This window comes from Branchiostoma floridae, chromosome 3, assembly GCF_000003815.2.
Source record: "Branchiostoma floridae strain S238N-H82 chromosome 3, Bfl_VNyyK, whole genome shotgun sequence".
NCBI lineage: Eukaryota > Metazoa > Chordata > Leptocardii > Amphioxiformes > Branchiostomatidae > Branchiostoma > Branchiostoma floridae.
The window spans coordinates 7,887,020-7,907,090 of NC_049981.1; the positions used below are offsets into that span (position 1 = coordinate 7,887,020).

The 20,071-nt window shown below is 39.4% G+C and overlaps 2 protein-coding genes across 7 annotated transcripts in view; one reads left to right on the top strand and one right to left on the bottom strand.

Annotated features, from left to right (window-relative positions):
* Nucleotides 1-3,156, top strand: part of LOC118411988 (echinoderm microtubule-associated protein-like 2) — a 45,119-nt gene extending 41,963 nt beyond the window's left edge. For all 6 annotated transcript variants that reach the window (XM_035814532.1, XM_035814533.1, XM_035814537.1 and 3 more), the window contains 2 exons: nucleotides 1,135-1,265; nucleotides 1,634-3,156. In XM_035814532.1, coding sequence (XP_035670425.1) covers nucleotides 1,135-1,265; nucleotides 1,634-1,765 — 263 coding nt within the window. In that variant the 3' untranslated portion in view covers nucleotides 1,766-3,156. The remainder of the gene's footprint in view (nucleotides 1-1,134; nucleotides 1,266-1,633) is intronic.
* Nucleotides 3,157-3,736: 580 nt separating this feature from the next.
* Nucleotides 3,737-12,729, bottom strand: LOC118411989 (guanidinoacetate N-methyltransferase-like). Its single transcript, XM_035814539.1, has 5 exons — nucleotides 12,470-12,729; nucleotides 6,918-7,063; nucleotides 6,309-6,372; nucleotides 5,017-5,195; nucleotides 3,737-4,479 (listed from the first exon to the last, which is right to left on the bottom strand). Exons 1-5 carry the CDS (start codon nucleotides 12,648-12,650, stop codon nucleotides 4,339-4,341), a joined length of 711 nt encoding a protein of 236 aa, XP_035670432.1. The 5' UTR covers nucleotides 12,651-12,729; the 3' UTR covers nucleotides 3,737-4,338.
* Between the last annotated feature and the right edge of the window lie 7,342 nt (nucleotides 12,730-20,071).

Genomic DNA, 20,071 nt, shown 5'->3' on the forward strand with positions numbered 1-20,071 from the left:
ACATCAACTACAGAATGATGTAACATATTACCCTGGACTGACCACTCAAGACTAAAAGTCATTTCTAGAACCATCAATGTTCAGCTTAGGCAAATGATCAAATGATCCAACTGACCACTCAAGGCTAAAATCATCAATATTCCAGTCACGGCCATTGGCTTGCAGCTGTATTGAATGTCAAGTCAAATATAGACAGGCTAGCCATGCAGACTGTGCTGAATGCATCAGATCTGTGCTGGTATAGGTGTGACATGCTCTTAATATATGGGCTCTTGTACAAAAAGCCCTGCAGTACATTTAAATACCTACCGAAAAAAGTATACAATTACAGACTGGTGTCACACATGACAGAGGCAACATTTAATGTCCTTGACTTGCTGCGATATTGAATGACAAGTCAAATATAGACAAGCCTGTGCAAAGCTGACATCTGTTTAGGCATCTGTTCTCTAAGGGTGTGACATGCTCCTAAAGATAATCTCTACCACACTTACAACATTGGCTGAAAATAGTACAATTCAGTCGGAAAGGGAGAATAATTTACCAGGGGGAGTTTGGCCATCAAAGGGAATATGTTATGCTTCCTGTGAACTAATAAACACTGGTCACTTATTTTGGCCAAGTTCAACAAACCATAGGAAGGCCTTGTGGACATGGTCCTAAAATATCTCCTTATGAAATATTTTGGTCAGTGAATTTGCAGGGCTGGAAATTCATTCATGGAAATAGTAGCTGCACTGGTGCATCTGTATGATACATGACAGTGTATCAGTGTTCTTTTGAGCAAAAAAGAAAGTTTGGGTGCAAAACATAAAATAAAGTAGAATGCCAGTAAAACCTTATCACAAACCATAATGCCTGCATGGCTCTTCAGAGTTTGAATTTGAAATTCAATTTGTAAGTTTGTATGATAAGGATATGCAAGTATGCAATGATAGGATATAATCCTACACAAATATCTAGATGCATTGTTTCACCCAGTCAAAATTTAGTGCACATCTCCAATGTTATGCCACAATAGTATTAGCCTTTTTGCGCAACAAAAGTCTTGGATACTTAAAGAGACACTTCTGGGACATTAGGGGAAAAGGGTAATTTCAAGGCCTGATTTCAAGCCCTGTGTTATGTTTGCAGACATCTGGAATGCAGGACTAGACGGTCGGGACGTGCGAACGCTTGACAGAGCTCCGAACTGGAGACACGTGGGGACAGCTGATGAACGGGGAGAGATCCACATTTTCACATACCCCTGTGCTCACAAAGATGTAAGTATTGTTTCCATGTCTTCATTTCTGCACATATTAGGGATACTGAGTAGTAACTATCCATTTACTAACATACATTCTGTAAGTACCTGGTCTTCCTTATCATGAAAAATAACAATTTACATACAAATCGCATCAAAAGTTGTTACAGGTTTCCATGAATACTTACATCAGGTTGATAAATCTGTCAGTTGCAAGGCTCATTCACAGACTATTCAAGTTGACGAATGTATATTACAGGTTATCACATACAAGTTTAGGAGATCCTGTCCAAACTTGCAAATTGTATCTCATATGACAAACTGTTCAATATATAACCGTTCCATGTAGCTTGTGGGTTATGTTTTACTGCATTTGTTTTTCCCCAGGCACAAGCTGACACCTACAAGTGCCACAGTAGCCAGGTCAGCTGTTTACGTTTCCTACACGACAACGTTCACCTGGTGACGGCAGGAGGCAAGGACACTAGCATCTTACTGTGGAAGATCGTCAGTCAGTAACCATAGCAACTGATCTCCAGTCAGTAACCATAGCAACTGATCTCCAGTCAATCACCATAGCAACTGATCTCCAGTCAGTCACCATAGCAACTGATCTCCAGTCAATCACCATAGCAACTCATCTCCAGTCAGTAACCATAGCAACTGATTCCAGTCAGTAACCATAGCAACTGATCTCCAGTCAGCAACCATGGCAGAATCTCTCCTGTCAGTAATCACAGCAACATCTTTTCAGTAGCCATAGCAACAGAGATCAATAGCCATAGAAACAGATCTCGTTAGTAGCCATAGAAACAGATCTCTATCTAGTCAGTAGCCATAGCAACAGATCTCTATCTAATCAGTAGCCATAGCAACAGATCTCCAGTCAGTGACCATAGCAATAGGTCTCCAGTCAGTAACCATAGCAACAGATCTCCCATCATTAGACATAGCAACAGATCCAAGTTCGCAAAATTGTGTTGGTCACAAAATATGTGTATCTTAGATATCTTATTCTTATGACAGAATTGATACCTATTATAATACAGTAACTGCTTTTTTTAAGTATGATGGTGTTAGAATGGTGCTCTCCCTGTGTGCTTGTGTGGATCATAAGCATTATTCTGTCCACTGCATTTGTAATGACCTTCTATTCCCCTAGAAATAACAGCACTGTAGGTACAAAACCCCTAGGAAACAAGGGAAACAAGTTGAAATGAAAACTGGTGTATTCCTTTTCTCACAGTTTTGAAACTTAAAGGCTTTCTTGATGGCATTTGAAGAACATAGCGGAATCATATATCTGATTTAAAAGATTTTTCAAATCTTTGTCATTTCAGTTGTTGCACGATTCGGGTTATTGTGCATGTGATGAGCTAGATAATTATTTGGAAGTTTATGTGGAATTTCATGGAGTTGCTGAGGAAGATAAAGTCATGTGACTGTCTTGTATAAAAAGGATTGAATTTTCTGTACAAGTTAGATGTCAGTTTTTGAGGTTCAGTAAGTGCTGCTTTGAATGTTGTGCAGTTGATCTAGAATACAAACTGAAAGAATGTACATTTTTTTGTACATTGACTGTAGGCTTTACAGCCTTGGATGATGTATACATGTTTAGACCAAAGGCACCACAACATTATGTATATTTATGGAAAATGCCCATTATTTCATCTTCAAGTTGTATGATATATTTATTGGGTTCTTGAATTGAGCAGTTGTATTCTTGTGTATGTACACATATAAGATCAGAGGCTGAAATATAAAAATCAAAATATAAAAAATCTGTGTTCATTTCTGTGTTGCAATGTGGATGCTGCTAATTTTGTGCTGTAATTGTGATGTAAAACTACTGTGGAGTCAAATGTACTTTAATAACATTTTTAAATTGTGAATAAAATCTGAATTTCATAGTTTTTGTTCTAGTGGTTTAATTTAGACAAGCCAACTTCTGTGTAGTTTCTATTGTAGAAGCATTTCCTTTCTCAGTTTTCCCATTTTTCCACGCATTTTCTTCTGTAAGATTAGAAGCCTAAGTATCATGGTGACTGGCTCTTTAGGATAAGTGTCCTGGGTTCTTTTAAAATAATATTTTAGAAAGGCCATATTAGACCCACACACACAGTAACGCACACAGGCATGAATAGTTGTAAGCTCTAAGGTCTCATTGATGTATTACTAGATCGGAGGTACACAGTGCTGGGTTCTGAGTGGTGCAGTTGAACCATAGCAACCAGCGAAAAAGTGCCTTTTGTGGGGATTGACTAATCATAGTTTGTAATTGCTATAAACAAAGAACCTTTGTCTATTTGACGTTGGAAATTTTTTCCTACAATATAGGGTAAATGTGCTCAACATAGAAGGTAAAATCTGCAGACATTTCACGTAGCTTCATTATGAACGCGCCCATGTCTATGGGAAGAAAAAACCTCATCAATGAGACCCTAACTAAGCCATTCAGAATGATAGAACATTGAAGAACATAATACAAACTTCACACTTCTTCAACTTCTTTTATTTAGAAACACAAACAGCAGAGAAAGTTGGGGAAATCTCCAGCTACAAAAGTGGCCTCAAACTGTCCACTGTGGCCTTAGAATTAAGAACATCACTCCAGAGAGACACAACATCTTTACCAAGACAACAGGCACTACCTACGTTAGAACATCTCTGTTACTGAACCTATAGAAAATGTACTACTATACATTATCTATATTTTCCTTACATTTTAGATGTTTTCAAACTGTTGTCATACCAAAAAATGACATTTTGACACAGATCATGTGTACAAAGGTATGAAAAGTGCTCCAAGTTCATTAAGCTGACAAACTTTGAAACATGTTTTTAGTGCAAAGTGAAAGGTAATTTGGATTAAAAAATAAACTGCATGAAATGTATTCACATACAATTAAGATGCAATAAAAAAAACGTAAGAACTTGAAATCACATCACACAAAACTTTCTTTTGTGTAAATACAGAATTACAGCATATTTGACATCCGTAGTACCAAAAAAAAAAAATCCCAAGAACGCTCCTAAGCTCAGGACTTGACAACATGTTTGTTTGTTTGTTGACATTTGTTGCATATTCCAGTCTAGGCCTTTATACACTTAGGTGCGAGCATGAGGGGGAACTGGTAATACTTGCAGTCCTTGGGCGGGACGTTAGTGATGCACTCCCAGGAGATGTTCTCCTTCTTAAAGCCAGCCTCCTCAAGGTGCGAGATCTGGGTCTCCTGTAAGAACAAGATACAAGAAACATCTTTAATCTCTTTCTTTTGTCTTTAACATCAAATGTCAATCTATGAAAGTTAGGCATTCAGGAAGCCCATGCTATCTTGAGTTTGATATCCATAAATTCTCCATACAGTTTTCAGAAATTACACGGATTGAGTACATTGTATAGTCCGAAACCTGGTCAGGTGAACACCACTCTAAGCTCTTTCTTGTTGCCTAGCTGAAAACGTAATAATTCCACTCAAGTTCTGCAACTTGAACATTGAATAGTTACTAATTTTTGTACAAATACTTAACATGCACATGAAACCCTGGTATAAGAGAAAAACCAAAACCCCAAAATGTCTATTTTCTCCCCTTAATTTGAGTCAACCACAAATGATTCCCCCCTCACCTTGAACATGGTTTCTATGTTGCCTAGCTGAAAGCGTAATATTTCTACTCAAGTTCTGCAACTTTTATGTTGAATAGTTACTAACTTTTGTACAAATACTTTACAAGCACATGAAACCCTGGTATAAGAGAAAAACCCTCACCTTGAACATAGTTTCGATGTTGTCATACTTCCCCTTGAGAAAATCACCCCAGGAGGTGAGGTTACAGTAGGACAGGACTCCGCCCGGCTTCAGTAACCGGCAGGCGTGCTTCCCGATGAAGTCAAACTGGTGGGTGTGCCACTCAGCCTCCGACAGGGGGTATGTGTCATACAGAATACCTGTGGAAAATTCACAGAACCAACAAACCAATCAATCAATCTTTATTCTTCAACTTTGTAGCCTGGGTACCATCTGTATAGTAGTTCGCTCCTATGTTCGCTTCTGCTATCCATCTGGAGACCGGCACATTCAAACCATTTGGTGCTAATGTCAGTTAATGAGCGAATTAAGGAATGGATTCTAGAGCACTCCTTCAATAACAACAGGCCGGCACCCGCATGCGCAAGCGAATGGAGGGCTTTTCAGGTGTTGGAACACTGGTTCGAACGGGTGTTTGAACCCATTACCCATCCCATAATTCGCTCATGTGAAGGGACCAATCAGCGCCTGCATCCAAAATTTGGACGATTCCAGACATTAACCGTGATCCGGGATCCCAGACAGAACATCAGAGAAGTAACACGTATAGTGTATAATGAATGTCAGAGCTAGAACTTAGTAGAAGTGACAGTATACAGTATATAATGAACGCCGGAGCGAACTTTTTTCCGGATGGTACCCAGGCTATCAACTTTACAGATCTATGTCTGAATTATGTAAACATGACATTTGTAGAACAAAAGTCATGCAAACTGTCAAACATTTCAACATCCATACACATTTAAAACTGGGATAATGAGGTTTGAAAGTTTAGAATTTGTATGGACATAAATACGCATACATGTCATACGTACAAACATTCCTACAGGAAATACACATAAAAGCATTAAACAAAAATGCATTCATCCCTTCTTATCCTGTCTCAAAGCGTGCTCCTAAAACTCCTCTGCAGTTCTAAAAAAAAGCCCAAACTTAAGAAATTTCTTGTTGAGCACCAGAGCTATCGATCACCCAGAAAATATGACTATAGTATACATTTACATGCAGCTTTTAGGTAAAAAGGTATAAAAGCCACCACGAGGTCATTAATCAAAGTTATCCGCATGCCAAATATTTTTATTTACTTATTCATAAATAAATAATATTATGGGAAGATACACCAACAGCTTCTCGAGTTACGTTGTTCACACACAAACACATTACTGCTGTATTCAACTTACTTCCACAATATGATTAAATGAAGATGCGTATTGTTAAGATAAAACTGTCATTACTGTACTTTGTGTACTTACCATCAAAATGTCCATCAGGTAGAGTAGCAACAACATCCTGCCACATGCCCTTCAGTGGGACGATCTGGGAAGGTACAAAATGGAGAAACATGTCAACTACATGTAGGGAGGATGGTAGCCTTGGGGTTAGGGTTCTAGTTCTAGTTCTAGTCCATAATCTGCAAACCTCTGTCGAAAATGTGAGTGGAGAGGCTGTACTGTACTTTGCAGTGTCACACCTGCATCGTAGAGTTCTGTACTTATGTGAGTGGTTGGCACGGGTACTCGTGTGCTGATGCGAGGCGAGTAGGCGGAATGGCCACCTGACTGTGGCTGACTAATGATCTAAACCGTTACTAGGTAAGCAGTAGGTAAGCAGTAGGTTCGAATCCCTAACAGGCCCTGATGTTTTGCCTTTGGGAAAGTGACATCATGCGAATTAGGTGAATACAGAATATCACGCAGATGGAGTACTTCATAATACCCAAATGATATGGACCAAAGCAAGGCAGTAGACCGATTGTTGGACAGATACAAAAATGTACAATACCAATGTACAAGATTTGGAATACCAAAAAGTCATTAAATGTACCAGAACTTTTCTTGGTTGCTACAAGCCAGATAACTAACCTTGTGTTTCTGTTCCTTGGCCCACTTTTCTAGTCTCTCGAACACGCCGTCATTACACTCGATGATCCAGTGTTCCTCGATGTCTTGTCGCTCGATTTCGCTCCCGGCAATGGCCATGCCGAAACCGATTTCGAGAACACGTCCACCTAAAAAACAACAAAAAACAGTGATATTCAACTTAGTAGTAAAGATCAACATCACTGCAATTTCTAGCAATATGTATGTCTACAAATACTGACATGTAAGATTGGTAACAAAATAAGTACAGTTTTGATTTGGAAAATTGGAAAGTTGGCCTCTCTTAATCATTTTTTTCTCTATTGACCACTTACTAGTATAAGTAACCATTCGAGAAACTCTGATTTGTCAATTGATCACACTGAAACTAGGGTTCGGTACCGGTACAGAAAATTCAGGTCCAGGTCCGGACATGCACCTGGACCTGATTCAGTATGTGAAAACTTATGAATGGATGATACTCAAAACAATGGTCCATTTTGCTACAAAGAAATCTGTTTTGTGGAGTATTCCCACTCCCACTGGCATTTTAAAATCCTACAAGGCTAACTGCCTATGTACGATTGACTGTACACCTTGGTAGAAATGAGTAGAGACTATACTCTACTTCACTCTTGTAATTTTCCTCAACTGGTAAACCCCCAAACATGTGAATTCCTGATCATATAATCTGTTCATTTTCCAATAGGTCCAACATCAGGTCAAATTTTCCAGGTCTGTTTTTTCTGGACTGGTCCAATAAGAAAAACTGGTTTTGTACGGGTACCTATCAGAAACCATTATTTCTGTTCTCATTCAAGGTCATGCTGACCAGCTGAATTTTCAATCGATCCTCTAACGCTAAAAAAAATCAATACGGTGTTCTAACCATCTCATTGCCGTGGCATTGTACAGTTGAGAGAGTCATTGATTTGGTAATACAGTACAGTCAAACCACCTCTGCATGAGGACCACCTGGCTAATGCCATTAATTACCTCCATAAAAAATGGAGGTATATTTTTTGGTGTGTGTGTGTGTGTGTCTTTCTGTCTGTCATAATTGTGGTCAGCATAACTTTAGAACCTCTGGATTGATTGTAATGATATTTGGTAAGTGGGTAAGTGTTGGGCAGACGAAGGTCAAGGGCAATTTTGGGCCCCCTGGTGTGTGACCTTGGTACTGCTTCAATTTTGTGTATCTTTTGACATGGACATGCTATGGTCTTGTTTTTTTGGTGGCAGATAGCTTGTGATGTAAGGAAGAAGTTATGTATGTTTGGGTCCCCTTGCAGCTTGTTTATGGTGGTAACAGATTCCTTAGACAATATTTCCCATGCACAAACACTAAGTAAGAAACCTGTCTATAGTGATCACCTGTCCATTATATAGACCACATTTTCTTAGTCCGGGATAGTCCCGTAAATGGTCTTTTTGACCTGTTTTGACTGACTACATAATTAATGAGAGATCAGCTTTTAGCCAGCTAGGACACTCCTGTTAAGAATATGCAATATCTATATTCATTAGGCCCCCATTCCACTTGACGGCGCTCTCACCGCGCTCTCACGGCGATGGCAAACTTGCCCCATCGCCGTGAGAGCGCCGCGATGGCAGAAAAAGCTGCTCTAGTGGAATCTCTCCTGCGACGCCAGCGCGCTCTCAGCGCTACGGAAAACTCAAAGGACAGCAATTTTTATGGGCTGCCAAGAACTTTAAAGATTACTCAACGAATTTCAGAGATAAAGAACTAGATTTCTTACCTTTTGTGTATTTCATTGTATTTCAAGTCATACTTTTACGTCTTACGTAATTTTAAATTATAAAATCAAGGCTGTAAACAAATCCAATTTTGCTCACTGTAGAGTCGTTCAGCGTGAGTCTAAGATTATCTATACGCTTGACTTGCTGTTTTTTTTAAATTAAATTTGCCATGTAACTTGTTCAAAATGAATATCATTATCATGCCAGGTTATTATCGTGAATTATAGAATAGTCAAACGAGTTGATCTATTGCAAATAAGTCTTCTATAATCTCAATCTACTGGCTAAGAACATGAAAACTAAAATGTTATTCTGTTGATATTTAAAAATCAGACATAGTAAACCTTTGTGTTCTTGATTATTCTATCTCAATTTAATTCATTGTACATTTTGAACATTTTTCCGAGTCCTTTCTCGTCAATTTATGTTATATGTATTCTGGAGTAATCCTGTGACTCGAAACGCTGAATAAAGCACCGTATGTGTAGTTGTCCAATTTGTTTTACCCATGATTTTAATTATAGGAAGTGATTCATGACACAAAAGTATGATTTGACAACAAAATTCATCTATACTTCCTCAAGAATAAAGACTGCATGAACTATAGTTGAGAGCGCAGCGAGAGCGCGGTAAGATCGCCGTCCTAGTGGAATGGGGCCTATCATATACCATTGTTTAGCCCTATTGGCGCTCACCGCGCTCTCTTGGCGCTCTCATGACGCTCTCACGGCGATCATTGTTGCATCGCCATCCTCGGCGCTCTCACGGCGATGGTATGGCAGGGCTCCATACCATCGCCGTGGTGATGGCGCTCTCGCCGCGATGGCACTCCCGCCGCGCTCTCACGGCGCTCTCACGGCGCTCCCACGGCGACCTTGGCGATCCCACCGCGCTGGTCAAATTTGCCATCGCCGTGAGAGCGCCGCGAGAGCGCCGTCCCAGTGGAATGGGGGTATAAGGACTTCATTTCACAGCTGAAATATTCTGTATAACAGCATATGGGGAGGTGCGATTGCATTTTCTCTTGAATTTCTGGAATAACTTGATACGTTTCTAAACTCCAATAAAATAATGAATCGTTTTGAACCCTGATATTTTCTAGTCTGGTTACCAAACCCCAGCCCGATCTCAAGTATCTATCGTACACGAAAGATATTTTTGAGGTTGGGGTATGGTATCCAGGCTAGATATTTTCTGGCAAGCCTGCTATCCTTGGGCAGAAATTTTCTTGCTGGCAAGGACAAAATTTCACCACATCCATCAACTGCTGGAATTGTATTTTTGTAAGCTACGTACAATACCAACGCAAATCAACAGCATGGGCTCCTAAACAATGAGAGGGACGGAAAAACATTTCAAGCTGGAGATAGCTCTGCTGCCAAGACTAATACAGTACCACCATGCTTCAGTAAGACTAATAGGCTTTTATAGCCTTCTATAATCTGTCCTACATGCATTATAATCTAATCACCATAAATGTGACTGACCAAATGCAATTTTACACAGACCAATTTATCTTGCTTACCTTCACCTCTATATGATACAGGGGTACATCTGTATACATTACTGATCACCTAGGGCAAGCTAGATTAATATAGCCTTCAAATTCTCTCTTCAAGACCATGAATTTTCCATTATACAGTATGCCTAATTCAAGGTTATTTAGATATAGAAAGCCATCTGTTTTTATCCACGGAGGTCTATATTCATCCTAAATTCTGTCAAAATCATGCAACATTATGTATCAAAATCTATTATTGTAAACATGAATTTCGTTGGACTTGTTTTGCGGTAGGCAATGATAGGCTGTGCTGTGCTGGTTTCAAGCTGGGTAGGTCACTGTGCCCACCCCCACCCCCCCAAACACACAAAATAGCTCTGAATGTACTGTAAATGCAGAAATGTTTGCAGTGGTTTTGGGTTGCATTTTTTGCAACAAACTCGACACTGCACACACATCTCCATTACAAAATGTGACTACAGTATATGGCGATACGCAAACTCAAACAACTGCGAACACTCCATTTTCCCACTACCACGAAATCAAATCCCTGCATTAGTATGATAGTACATATATCAAGTATTACAGTAAATGCACCCAGAAGGCAGTTTCTCCCCTCCCCAACAGAGATGTGTTTGAATGACACTGGAGCAGTGGACAATGAAGGGATAATCACTTAATCTATTGTCTTTGTGCATAATCTCTGCCACAGATAAGAAATGGCTTCAAATTTCACACCATTGTTCTGTTAATCTACTGGAATGGGTTGTTGCCACAGCAAACTTTCCTCTGCATACCTGTACATTGATTTATGTTTATGGAGACTTAATTAGTAGTTGAACAATTCTGTGCCACAGAAACATAATGTAATAATATAACACTGGGGGTGTCACGAAATTGAAGAGGGGGCAATTGATGCAAAAAGTTAACAATTCTCTAAATAGAAGATTTACCTATGATGTAATTTCCCATCTGTTACCAGAATTTTTGGTTTGAAAAAGCCCTGATTTTTAGATCCCTTGGGAATAGATTAATTTGCATATTTTAAACATTTCACAAACTGCAAAAACTTTTTGAATCCCTTGGGAATCAGCTCAATTGCATATTGTCACACGCACATTTTTCATGCACAAATTTTTCATGCGCACAAAATCCCAACCCCTAGACATTGCTAGAATGAAATGTACAAACACTTCAGAACTTCCTACAATGAAAATAACGTAATTATACATCCCCACAAACAAACATTAATTCATAGTAGCCATATAAAAAGAGCAGTCAGTCAGTCTTTTGGACACAGCTGTCTGAATAATCATCTGATGAACAGCTGTGTTTGGAAAAACCCCATGTGAGCCCCTGACATACCCATTTCACTGCATAGTGTAATTCAATGCAGACATGAGCAAACAGGTGCAAAGCTGCATTTTTGGTACATTCTGCACCTTTGAAGATTAAGAAAATAATGCAAAATTGTAAACTAATGCATAAAACATATGCACACAAGCAATACTTGAAGTTGAACAGAAAATATATAAGAAAGCTTTCCTGATGAGAAAGTTGTCATTGGTAACTTTCACATTGAAAAAAAGTAACTTGCATCAACTAATTTACCTAATATTATTTATGTATTTCTTCTGCTTTTGAAATTTCGAAGCTTTGATAATCAGTAATGTGTATTGAACCACAGAACCACAGCCCCCATTGTTGTGCCCCCTCCCCCTTTATTAGGTGCCATCTGTAATCCAATCCCTAACCATGTATGCACATGGCCACGCATGGCGTGGATAGATCATTAATAAATCCAGGTCTCGCTAATACTACATCTCCTCTACATTCTTTTGCTTCTTTGCATGATCGTTTTCTTCCTTTTATAATAAAATTCAGTAATATATTGATTATTACACTTGCTCCAAATGCAATATGAACTTGAGGTTCAAGCAGTGTGAATTTTCAATTCTACATAATTCAAGTGAGTATGTTCTTCTTTAAAACACTTTTAGATATTGAATTGGCCTTCCTAGACAAAAACACTTGAGGTTGGACATTTATGAATATCATAATTTACCATGCAGCAAAATTTATGCTAGGTGTGGGAGGGGGGCACACAGAAATTGTAGTTTGGGACGTCCCACAAGAATCAGTAACCCATCTCCGCCATCATTACTAAGAATATGGACGCATTTTTGAGAACATTTGGCAAAAATTAACCTCCTAGTACGTGTATGTATTATGAAGAGTATGTAAACGTATGGGGAAGGCGGTGAGAGATCATTTTTACGGCCTAAATTTTTACCTTTGCAGCTGGCGACCTGCGCCAGTTTGTGCATGTACGGAGTCTCCCATCTTTCCATCACGGGCTTCCCCATGATTTCCAGATGCTCGTCCGTCGCATCGTAGTCGGCTGAGGCGTCCGTCCAGGCCGGCTTGCAGTCCTCACCGCTTCCGAAGATGGGTTGTCCGGCTACGGCAGTCATTTTGGCACCAGGGAAAGCTGGAGAGAGCTAGGGACAAGCACACAAATTTCGTCTGCTGGACAAAAAGGAGGGAGGGACATTCGCGCGCTATTCTTATAGGTGGGCGGGCCTAACGCCAGCTACATAGACGTATGTGATTGGCCGCGGTGATGGTATCTGCGTCCTGATTAGTGGAGATGTTTTAAGGCGAAGACGTGGTCGTCTTGGTTTTGTCCATTTCACAAGTTTGAATTTTTTTTCCAAACGTTAATTGGGGAAATTGTGTAATTTGGAGTATTCGTTGTGGTTATATTTTACTCCCTGAACCACAGGAAGATCAAAGTCAGAGGATCAAAATATTGTATTTTAAAGTTTCCAATGGAAGTTACAATTGTCTATTGATACAATCCAGGATACCCCCCTTTTCTTGACCTAAAAAAAGACAAGAAAAAACAACAACAACAAGAACAGTAACAACAAGTGTCTAATACTAGGGAATGTAGTTATTGTGTTGTACCTGAATGTCCTGAAATGACGTAAGCTTTATCTTTTTTACAAACCTTCCAATTGTTTCTTTTCTTGTGGAGCTCTCCGCATTCCGTTACTGACGATAAGTCAATTAAAGAAGTGAGGTAAACCACAGTCAGTTCATACTTGCTTATCCCAGCAATCACCAACAGAATACCTGATCATGCCTAAAGCAACCGGCTTTGTTTCACCGAATCCCTATTCAACCACACGCGGTCACAAGTTAATAAACCCCACAGCGCTTGGTGACGGAGGAATGCGTCATGCGACTTCGGTTTCAAAGTCTATAATAGCGAGAACAAAAGACCAAGGGACCTGATAAACAACTGGGATGATCATGAAACCCTGTGGCTTTCTTTGGTAGGTTGTCTGGAATAACAGAAACGGTTCCAGATCGGACACGAGGGGTTAGGGCCGCAATCATCATCATAGCGTTCCGTGGCCGCAATAATAAAATGAAAGGCTTGTTTCTTGCGCACGCTTTACCCATTATCTTTGTGATTTGCCGCTTACAAGTATGTTGCTGAATTTTGCCACTTTTTTATTTTGGCCTTTTGTATGGTAATTTATTCGGGCGCAGGGACATTTATGTGCATACCATACGGGGGGACCTCAACAAGTACAAATGCAATTACAAGTGCACATGTTTTCTTTTGCGCGTCAATTCATTCTTGTACTGAGTTACGGGAAAATTCACTTGCAAAACACTTAACTGTAACAATAAATGAGAACAAAAATGTAAAATGTTTAAAAAAACAAGTAATCTCCAAGTAGACGACCAAGACTACTAGTATATCCGTAAGGTGCCCCCCCCCCCCCCGTATGGTATGCACATATTTATCCCTGCATCCAGTCTGTCACCACCCGAATAAATTACCATACAAAAGGCCAAAATGGGCAAAATTTAGCAACTTAAGTGGCAGATCACAAGTACAATGGGGGAATCTGGCGAAAAAAATGAAAACGAATTGACACCAATGCTACTGTTACAAAATGCATATCATAAGGAATCCGAACGTAAAAGATATGATATCCTATTTCATTTTAAGAAACCATTTGTCTGCACAAGACACAGGCCTTTAATTATTGTGGCCCTAACCCCTCGTGTCCGACGATTTCTCTGATCTGGGACCGTAAATTTTCCTGGCCGACACCGTGCCAACGTGAACCGAAGAGCTGGTCAACCTATCGCAGACGTACGTGCTCGAGGGGCTGGCCTAGCCGGGTCTTGTCAGTTCAACCCAGTTGTCTGTTATTTTCTGGGTGTGTTGGATGATTTTTCCAAGCGCCTTTGGTGTTCGTGGCCAATGATGGCGTTCCCATGTGCCTTGGTGGCCATGACCTGGACTTTGGAATTGTTTGCCCATTTATTTCTAGGCAAAGGCGCGAAAAACTAATACACGTGCATTATAGCACGTAGGCCCAGTCTTAAAACACGTTACACGTTAGACTTGAAATCGATTTTGCTTGGCACTGGCGGCGTCTGGTATGGAATTTGTCCCTTATGGAATAATTCATGTCGTAGTAGCATCGCGCCGGGAGGGCGTTCAATAAATAGAACGGACAAATTTGCTTTTCCCTGATATGTAGACGAAAAAAATATCGTTATACAACTTGGACCGCGTATTATACATATTTTCTCATCATAATCATGTAATAAAAACTAAGAATATGCATGTTGGTGATATAAAAAAAATATTCTTTTTAAAGCAAAGATAATGCAAATTTTGTAACACAAAAAATTCAATCACACTTCCATCCCTAACCATATAACGTTTACCCTCTACGAAACCCTAACCCTTACCCTCCCTATGGATAAGGATAGACCCATATATTGTGTTGGTGGCTATAATAATACAGCTGAAGAAGTGAATTACCGTTTTGTTTGTTTTTTGGTAATATTATACCCTTCTTTCGAAAGCGGCAGCAACCAATCAGAAGGCGAAGATTAGAGGCTTTCCCGCCAAAAGGGGCGGTATTGTCCGGAGGGAGGGAGGCCGGTGAAGGGAACGGCAGGGTCCATTGGTGTTCAGTTTCTGCCAAGGCTGAGGACTGACCCGCCGGCCGCTTATTCCCGACAAGATTTCACGGCTGAACTACCGACACTGACTATGCTGCTCGTCAGGATCTTCCGGGGAGGATGCCGAGGCCGAGAGGCGGTGAAGGAGGTAAGGAATCACCGCTTTACACAGATGTAAAACGCCGTTACTCTGCGGTTTAACGTTACACATATCGGTTTTATAACGTTACCATCACGGACCGAACCTTAAAACGTTCGGCATTTGTACCACCAATCAACCTTAAATCCTGTCAGGGTTTTCAATGTAAGCCAGTTAGATTTTCTCAGAATGTTTGATGATGATAATAAGAACTCGACCCCCACCATTTTCTGTAAACAAAAAGGTCGGTTTTGCTGAGTTTTGCGGAATACAGGACCGTGGGAGGACAGATGAGGATACGGCAGGCAAACCACATGGGCCGTCAACATGATCAATGATCCCACGGCCTTATGAGGCAATGAATATTCCTCGTACTCATAAATACTTCCTCTAACCGAGCAAAAATTACCAGCTAGATCCATTCAGAGCAAGTGACCCTACACAAAACACTTCCTGATCACGGTGTGACTAGAAATATTAGCACGTTCTAAGACTTTGAGAAGTGGGTATTTTTTTCTCAAGGTTATTTTCGTCGTCTTGCTTTACTTGACTTCTTGAGTGCGTTGAACAAAGGTGATCATTAAGGGCGTGAAGCCTCTTAAGACTGTTTAAAAATGGAGGAACACGTTAGCAGAGGCACTTATTATGTAGGCCAGCAAGTTGACCGAAACATTTGCGGGTATTTTTTGTTTGCGGGGTTTCTTAATAGCCCTTTGATGCTCAGTGACCTCTGGTTCACCCTTTTCTTTTCCTTGTTTGCGCAAGTGGCACATTATGATTCTTCGCAAGACACAGTCAGCAATGTTAAAACTGAGGTTTAGATAGGGAAAATCCTTTGGTAATGTTTTGTTGGTTGCTAGGCTAGACGATAAATGGATCATGGTAAGAAAAAACAACAACAGAGAAACTGATCTCTGCCATTATATAACTAAAGGCACTCTTGTGTACATTTACAGTTTCTGTTCTAAAAATGGGGAGGGGGGCCATCCGTATCATGTTATGTTTTGACAAAATACGTTTTTCTTGAGGAGGGTTTCTGAGTTAATTCTTAGTGGTAGCTACCCCTAAAGGCTAAAACATAGTCTTATGAACATTATTTATATACACTCACTCACTCACTCAGAATCTCCACATCACTAGTTTCCTCCTGAGTCCATTATAGACATATCTTCAGTTGAGTGGAATGAGAATTTTTTCTAAAAGTCATCCTCCCCACAGTTTAAAATGGAATAATCTATCTTAGACTTAAAATTGAGCTTAAAATTTGATCAAAATTAGGGATAGACCTTTGAGCATCTTGTGGTCAATGGACTGTGTCTGTTTAAACAACTTGAGTGATGTTTACAAAACTGGAGCTGTCCACAAAATAACAAATCACGAGCAATAAACACAGATGTACCAGCACCCTCCCACACAGGGTTGACTATCGCCGGCAATGACTTACGATATCACCCCTGCCTTTTCTGGGATTTCTTTTGTTGTTGTTACTATACAGGGGAAGATATAGGGCTGTTGACAGACATTATGAGCTTATTTGTAGAACACCAATTTAACTTGTTTGTTCTCAGCTTGTAGAAATAAAAGTGAAAAATGAAAATTAACATGAAAACAGTATCTTGTGAAAAAGCTATTGCCTTTATGGCATGAACATTGCCAGACTCAATTTTCCCTCCCAGCCATGCATTTCCATCCTGATCAATTCTGATCTTTTGCTTACAAAATCCAAAGAACTAAGAAAATGATATGGTATGAGGTTAGCAAATTAAGGGAAGCATCTTTCTTCTGCCAGTTGTATCACACTGTGTCATCTTTCTTCAGCCAGTTGTATCACTGTCATCTTTCTTCAGCCAGTTGTGTATGGAAAAGAAATCAACTGCACATGAAAAGGGGTAGCCAGCAGCTTATCAGCCTATCAAATAAAAGACATGAACCTTTTGCCATGTACTACCAAAACTACAAGGAAATGCCTTACATGTTTTACACATACTTGAACAAGATTATGAGATTCATATCTCTTTTAAGACATAAGTTCAAGTGCCTATATATGGCCTGTATGAATGTCCCTAGTGGAACACAACTTGTTTGGTGAATGTCACTTTTCAAGACATTTTCATTATTTTATTTATTATGTATGTAAGAGTAGCATTTTGGCTACAAAACTCACAAATCGTAATTGACAGATGTGATAAACACCATCTGGCATAGCACATGTTGGTGAGTTGGTGTGAGTTGTCACCCAGGCTGAGGAAACCTAACAGATGTTTTCATTTTTGTGTAACACCTTATAAATAAAGACCTATCACTTTGGTTTAAAGACTACTAGTCCTGGAATTAAGAACTACAGTGAAACCTGCCCAAGTGACCATTCTCGATCCCAAAAATTTTACCAATTGACGTAAGCATTGAGACTAATGAGAGACCTTTCCAAGACGACCACCTGGCCAACACAACCACCAAAAATTCAGGGACCTGTCGTAAATTGATGCTCTTCAAACTGACCGCCTGTTCAAAATGACAGTTTTAGTCCGTTCCCCTGTGTGGTCGTCTTGAGCAGGTTTTGGCCATGTACAAGAATATTGCTAAAAATTGTTGCTTGTCAATGTTTGCTCCTTTTTTCCTTCAATGTTGGCTTTAATTTAAGGTATACTAGGTAACATCAAACTTGGTGTTCAATCCAAGACAGACTGTTGTGGAAGACAAACTTTACTTGCTGCACCTCATAGAGGAAAATCAATAATGAATCGTTCCATCCATACTAATATTCTGCAACCCAAACCAGTTCTAACCATCCCAAACCTGCCTCGACCGGCAGTCAGACTTACTTGAAATCAATATCTGCTTAAAAATCAGTTTTGGTACAACTACAAGCCGTTTTTTCTGATAGCTTGTTCATCAATAAAATTGTAAATGCAACTATAGGCCAATGTTACAGATACAGTACTGTACTATACTGTACTATAATTACTGTAAACTTGACAATCATCTAGAATTCTTACACGGGCGCCCTGATTTTCAGGAGACCCTGGTACATCAAACTTCACTCCGACATAAATAGCATATACATGAGCACACCTGGCTAAATAAATAAATGAAATGAAATGAAATTGTACATTTAGGCCACACCTACTTGTATGCCAGGAATTTAGTGCTACCTCATGATGACCTCATGACAAATGTATTCATGAAGGTACCAAGTAAGAAAACATTTTAAATCGAAATTCAATCTTGCCTTCTTTTGAATTTGCAATAGGATACTTTTGTGAAGTTCCACAGGCTGATGATGCAGATTACCCAAGATTTTTACTTAAAGCAACCTTGACTGGGGTTTTTCTTTCCCAATTTGAGACTTTTCAAAGGATATCTATTTTGAATAATTGATATGTCTAAAAATGTAAAATGTAGGGACAGGCATGCTTCATATAAGTTACATGTGTCTGCAAAAAGTGTGCAATTGCACTGTTTATGGTTGTCAAAACTACATAATTCAAACATGTATCAATGACTTTTACCATCATTTTTTCTTTTCCTCCTTTAGTCCTGCCCCAAAATAGGTAACTATCTTTTGTATTGTATTGTATTACAAGAGCCCAAAAGAGTGTTTATGAAACTATGATAAGTACAGATTGTAAATGGCTAGCCATGAGGGCAATGAAATGATACTTTCCAAGCTGCTACTTTCAAAAGCTTGGTTACACAAGAGGTGAAGTATCTATAAAATCTATACCTCACCCCAGAAAAGTAAACCTGCAAATGTTTCATTCACATTTTATTATTCAGAAGACAATAGCCATAGCTTTCAGCAGAATATAAAGGAGAATAAATCATGTTTTTAATCATAAAACGATGTTATGTTTGCCTTAGAAACCAATTTAGACATAACGTATGCTTGTGGGATTACTGATTTCAGCATGGCAAGTTGTTTCCCTTGTGATCCCATTGCCTGCAGCGCTTGTGTTGGAGACTGACTGCTGCATTATTTCATGGTAATGCAATAAATTGTGGAGGGCAAAGTCTCAGAAGGCTGCTTAGTATACAAGACAAGCTGTTATTTTGGCAGTTGTAATGCCAACAGCATCTGGGGGGACTGTAGGCATCCCTGATTTGTCATTTGGCACCTAAAGTGACATCAATAGAACATGATTGCCCAAGTGCAGTCAAGCAACCCAAGACCTTTCGCCTTTGGCATGCACATACCACCAGCTATGCCTTGGTATATTTGAGAAGTTAGCTTGACTGTTTGAGCTGATAAATTACTTTATGGCTTATGCAAGTTTTAGTACGGGATGGCACAAGCTAGGGGGAAACAGCATGTAGAGCAAAATTCACTGCTACAAATTCAATATGATTTGGTATGTTTGAGAAGTTTGACTTCGAAATTTTACTGTCTTCGTTTTCAAGCTTCAGTATTGTCTGTGTAAAAAATCATAGGCCACATCATGAATAAAAAGAGATAACTTAACTCTTAAAGACTGATTTAGGAGACCTAAACAAGTGCTGTACTAGTACATATAGACATCAGTGTCATTTGTGTCCGCAATTGGGAAGCGAAGACTAGTGGACACAAAATGCTCAAATCTATTATCATTTTCCACTTCAGTTACTGAAGTGGAAAATGATAATAGATTTGAGCAATATTGGAAGTTGTTCTAAAAAGATCAATGGTTGATTGTTATAAAGTATTGACTTGCATACGTTGTCTGAAGTAAAAAAAAATCTCTGACTATGCTAGTCAAAGAGCATTTTGATTCTGTTTCT

Bases quoted from the DNA above. Each gene is read 5' to 3' on its own strand.
- LOC118411989 (XM_035814539.1), bottom strand. From the start codon at position 12,650: ATGACTGCCGTAGCCGGACAACCCATCTTCGGAAGCGGTGAGGACTGC. The intron at 7,064-12,469 runs GTAAAAATTTAG...GTTGTTTTTTAG, and splicing joins GCAGGTCGCCAGCTGCAAAG to GTGGACGTGTTCTCGAAATC. The intron at 6,373-6,917 runs GTTAGTTATCTG...GTACCTTCCCAG, and splicing joins CCAAGGAACAGAAACACAAG to ATCGTCCCACTGAAGGGCAT.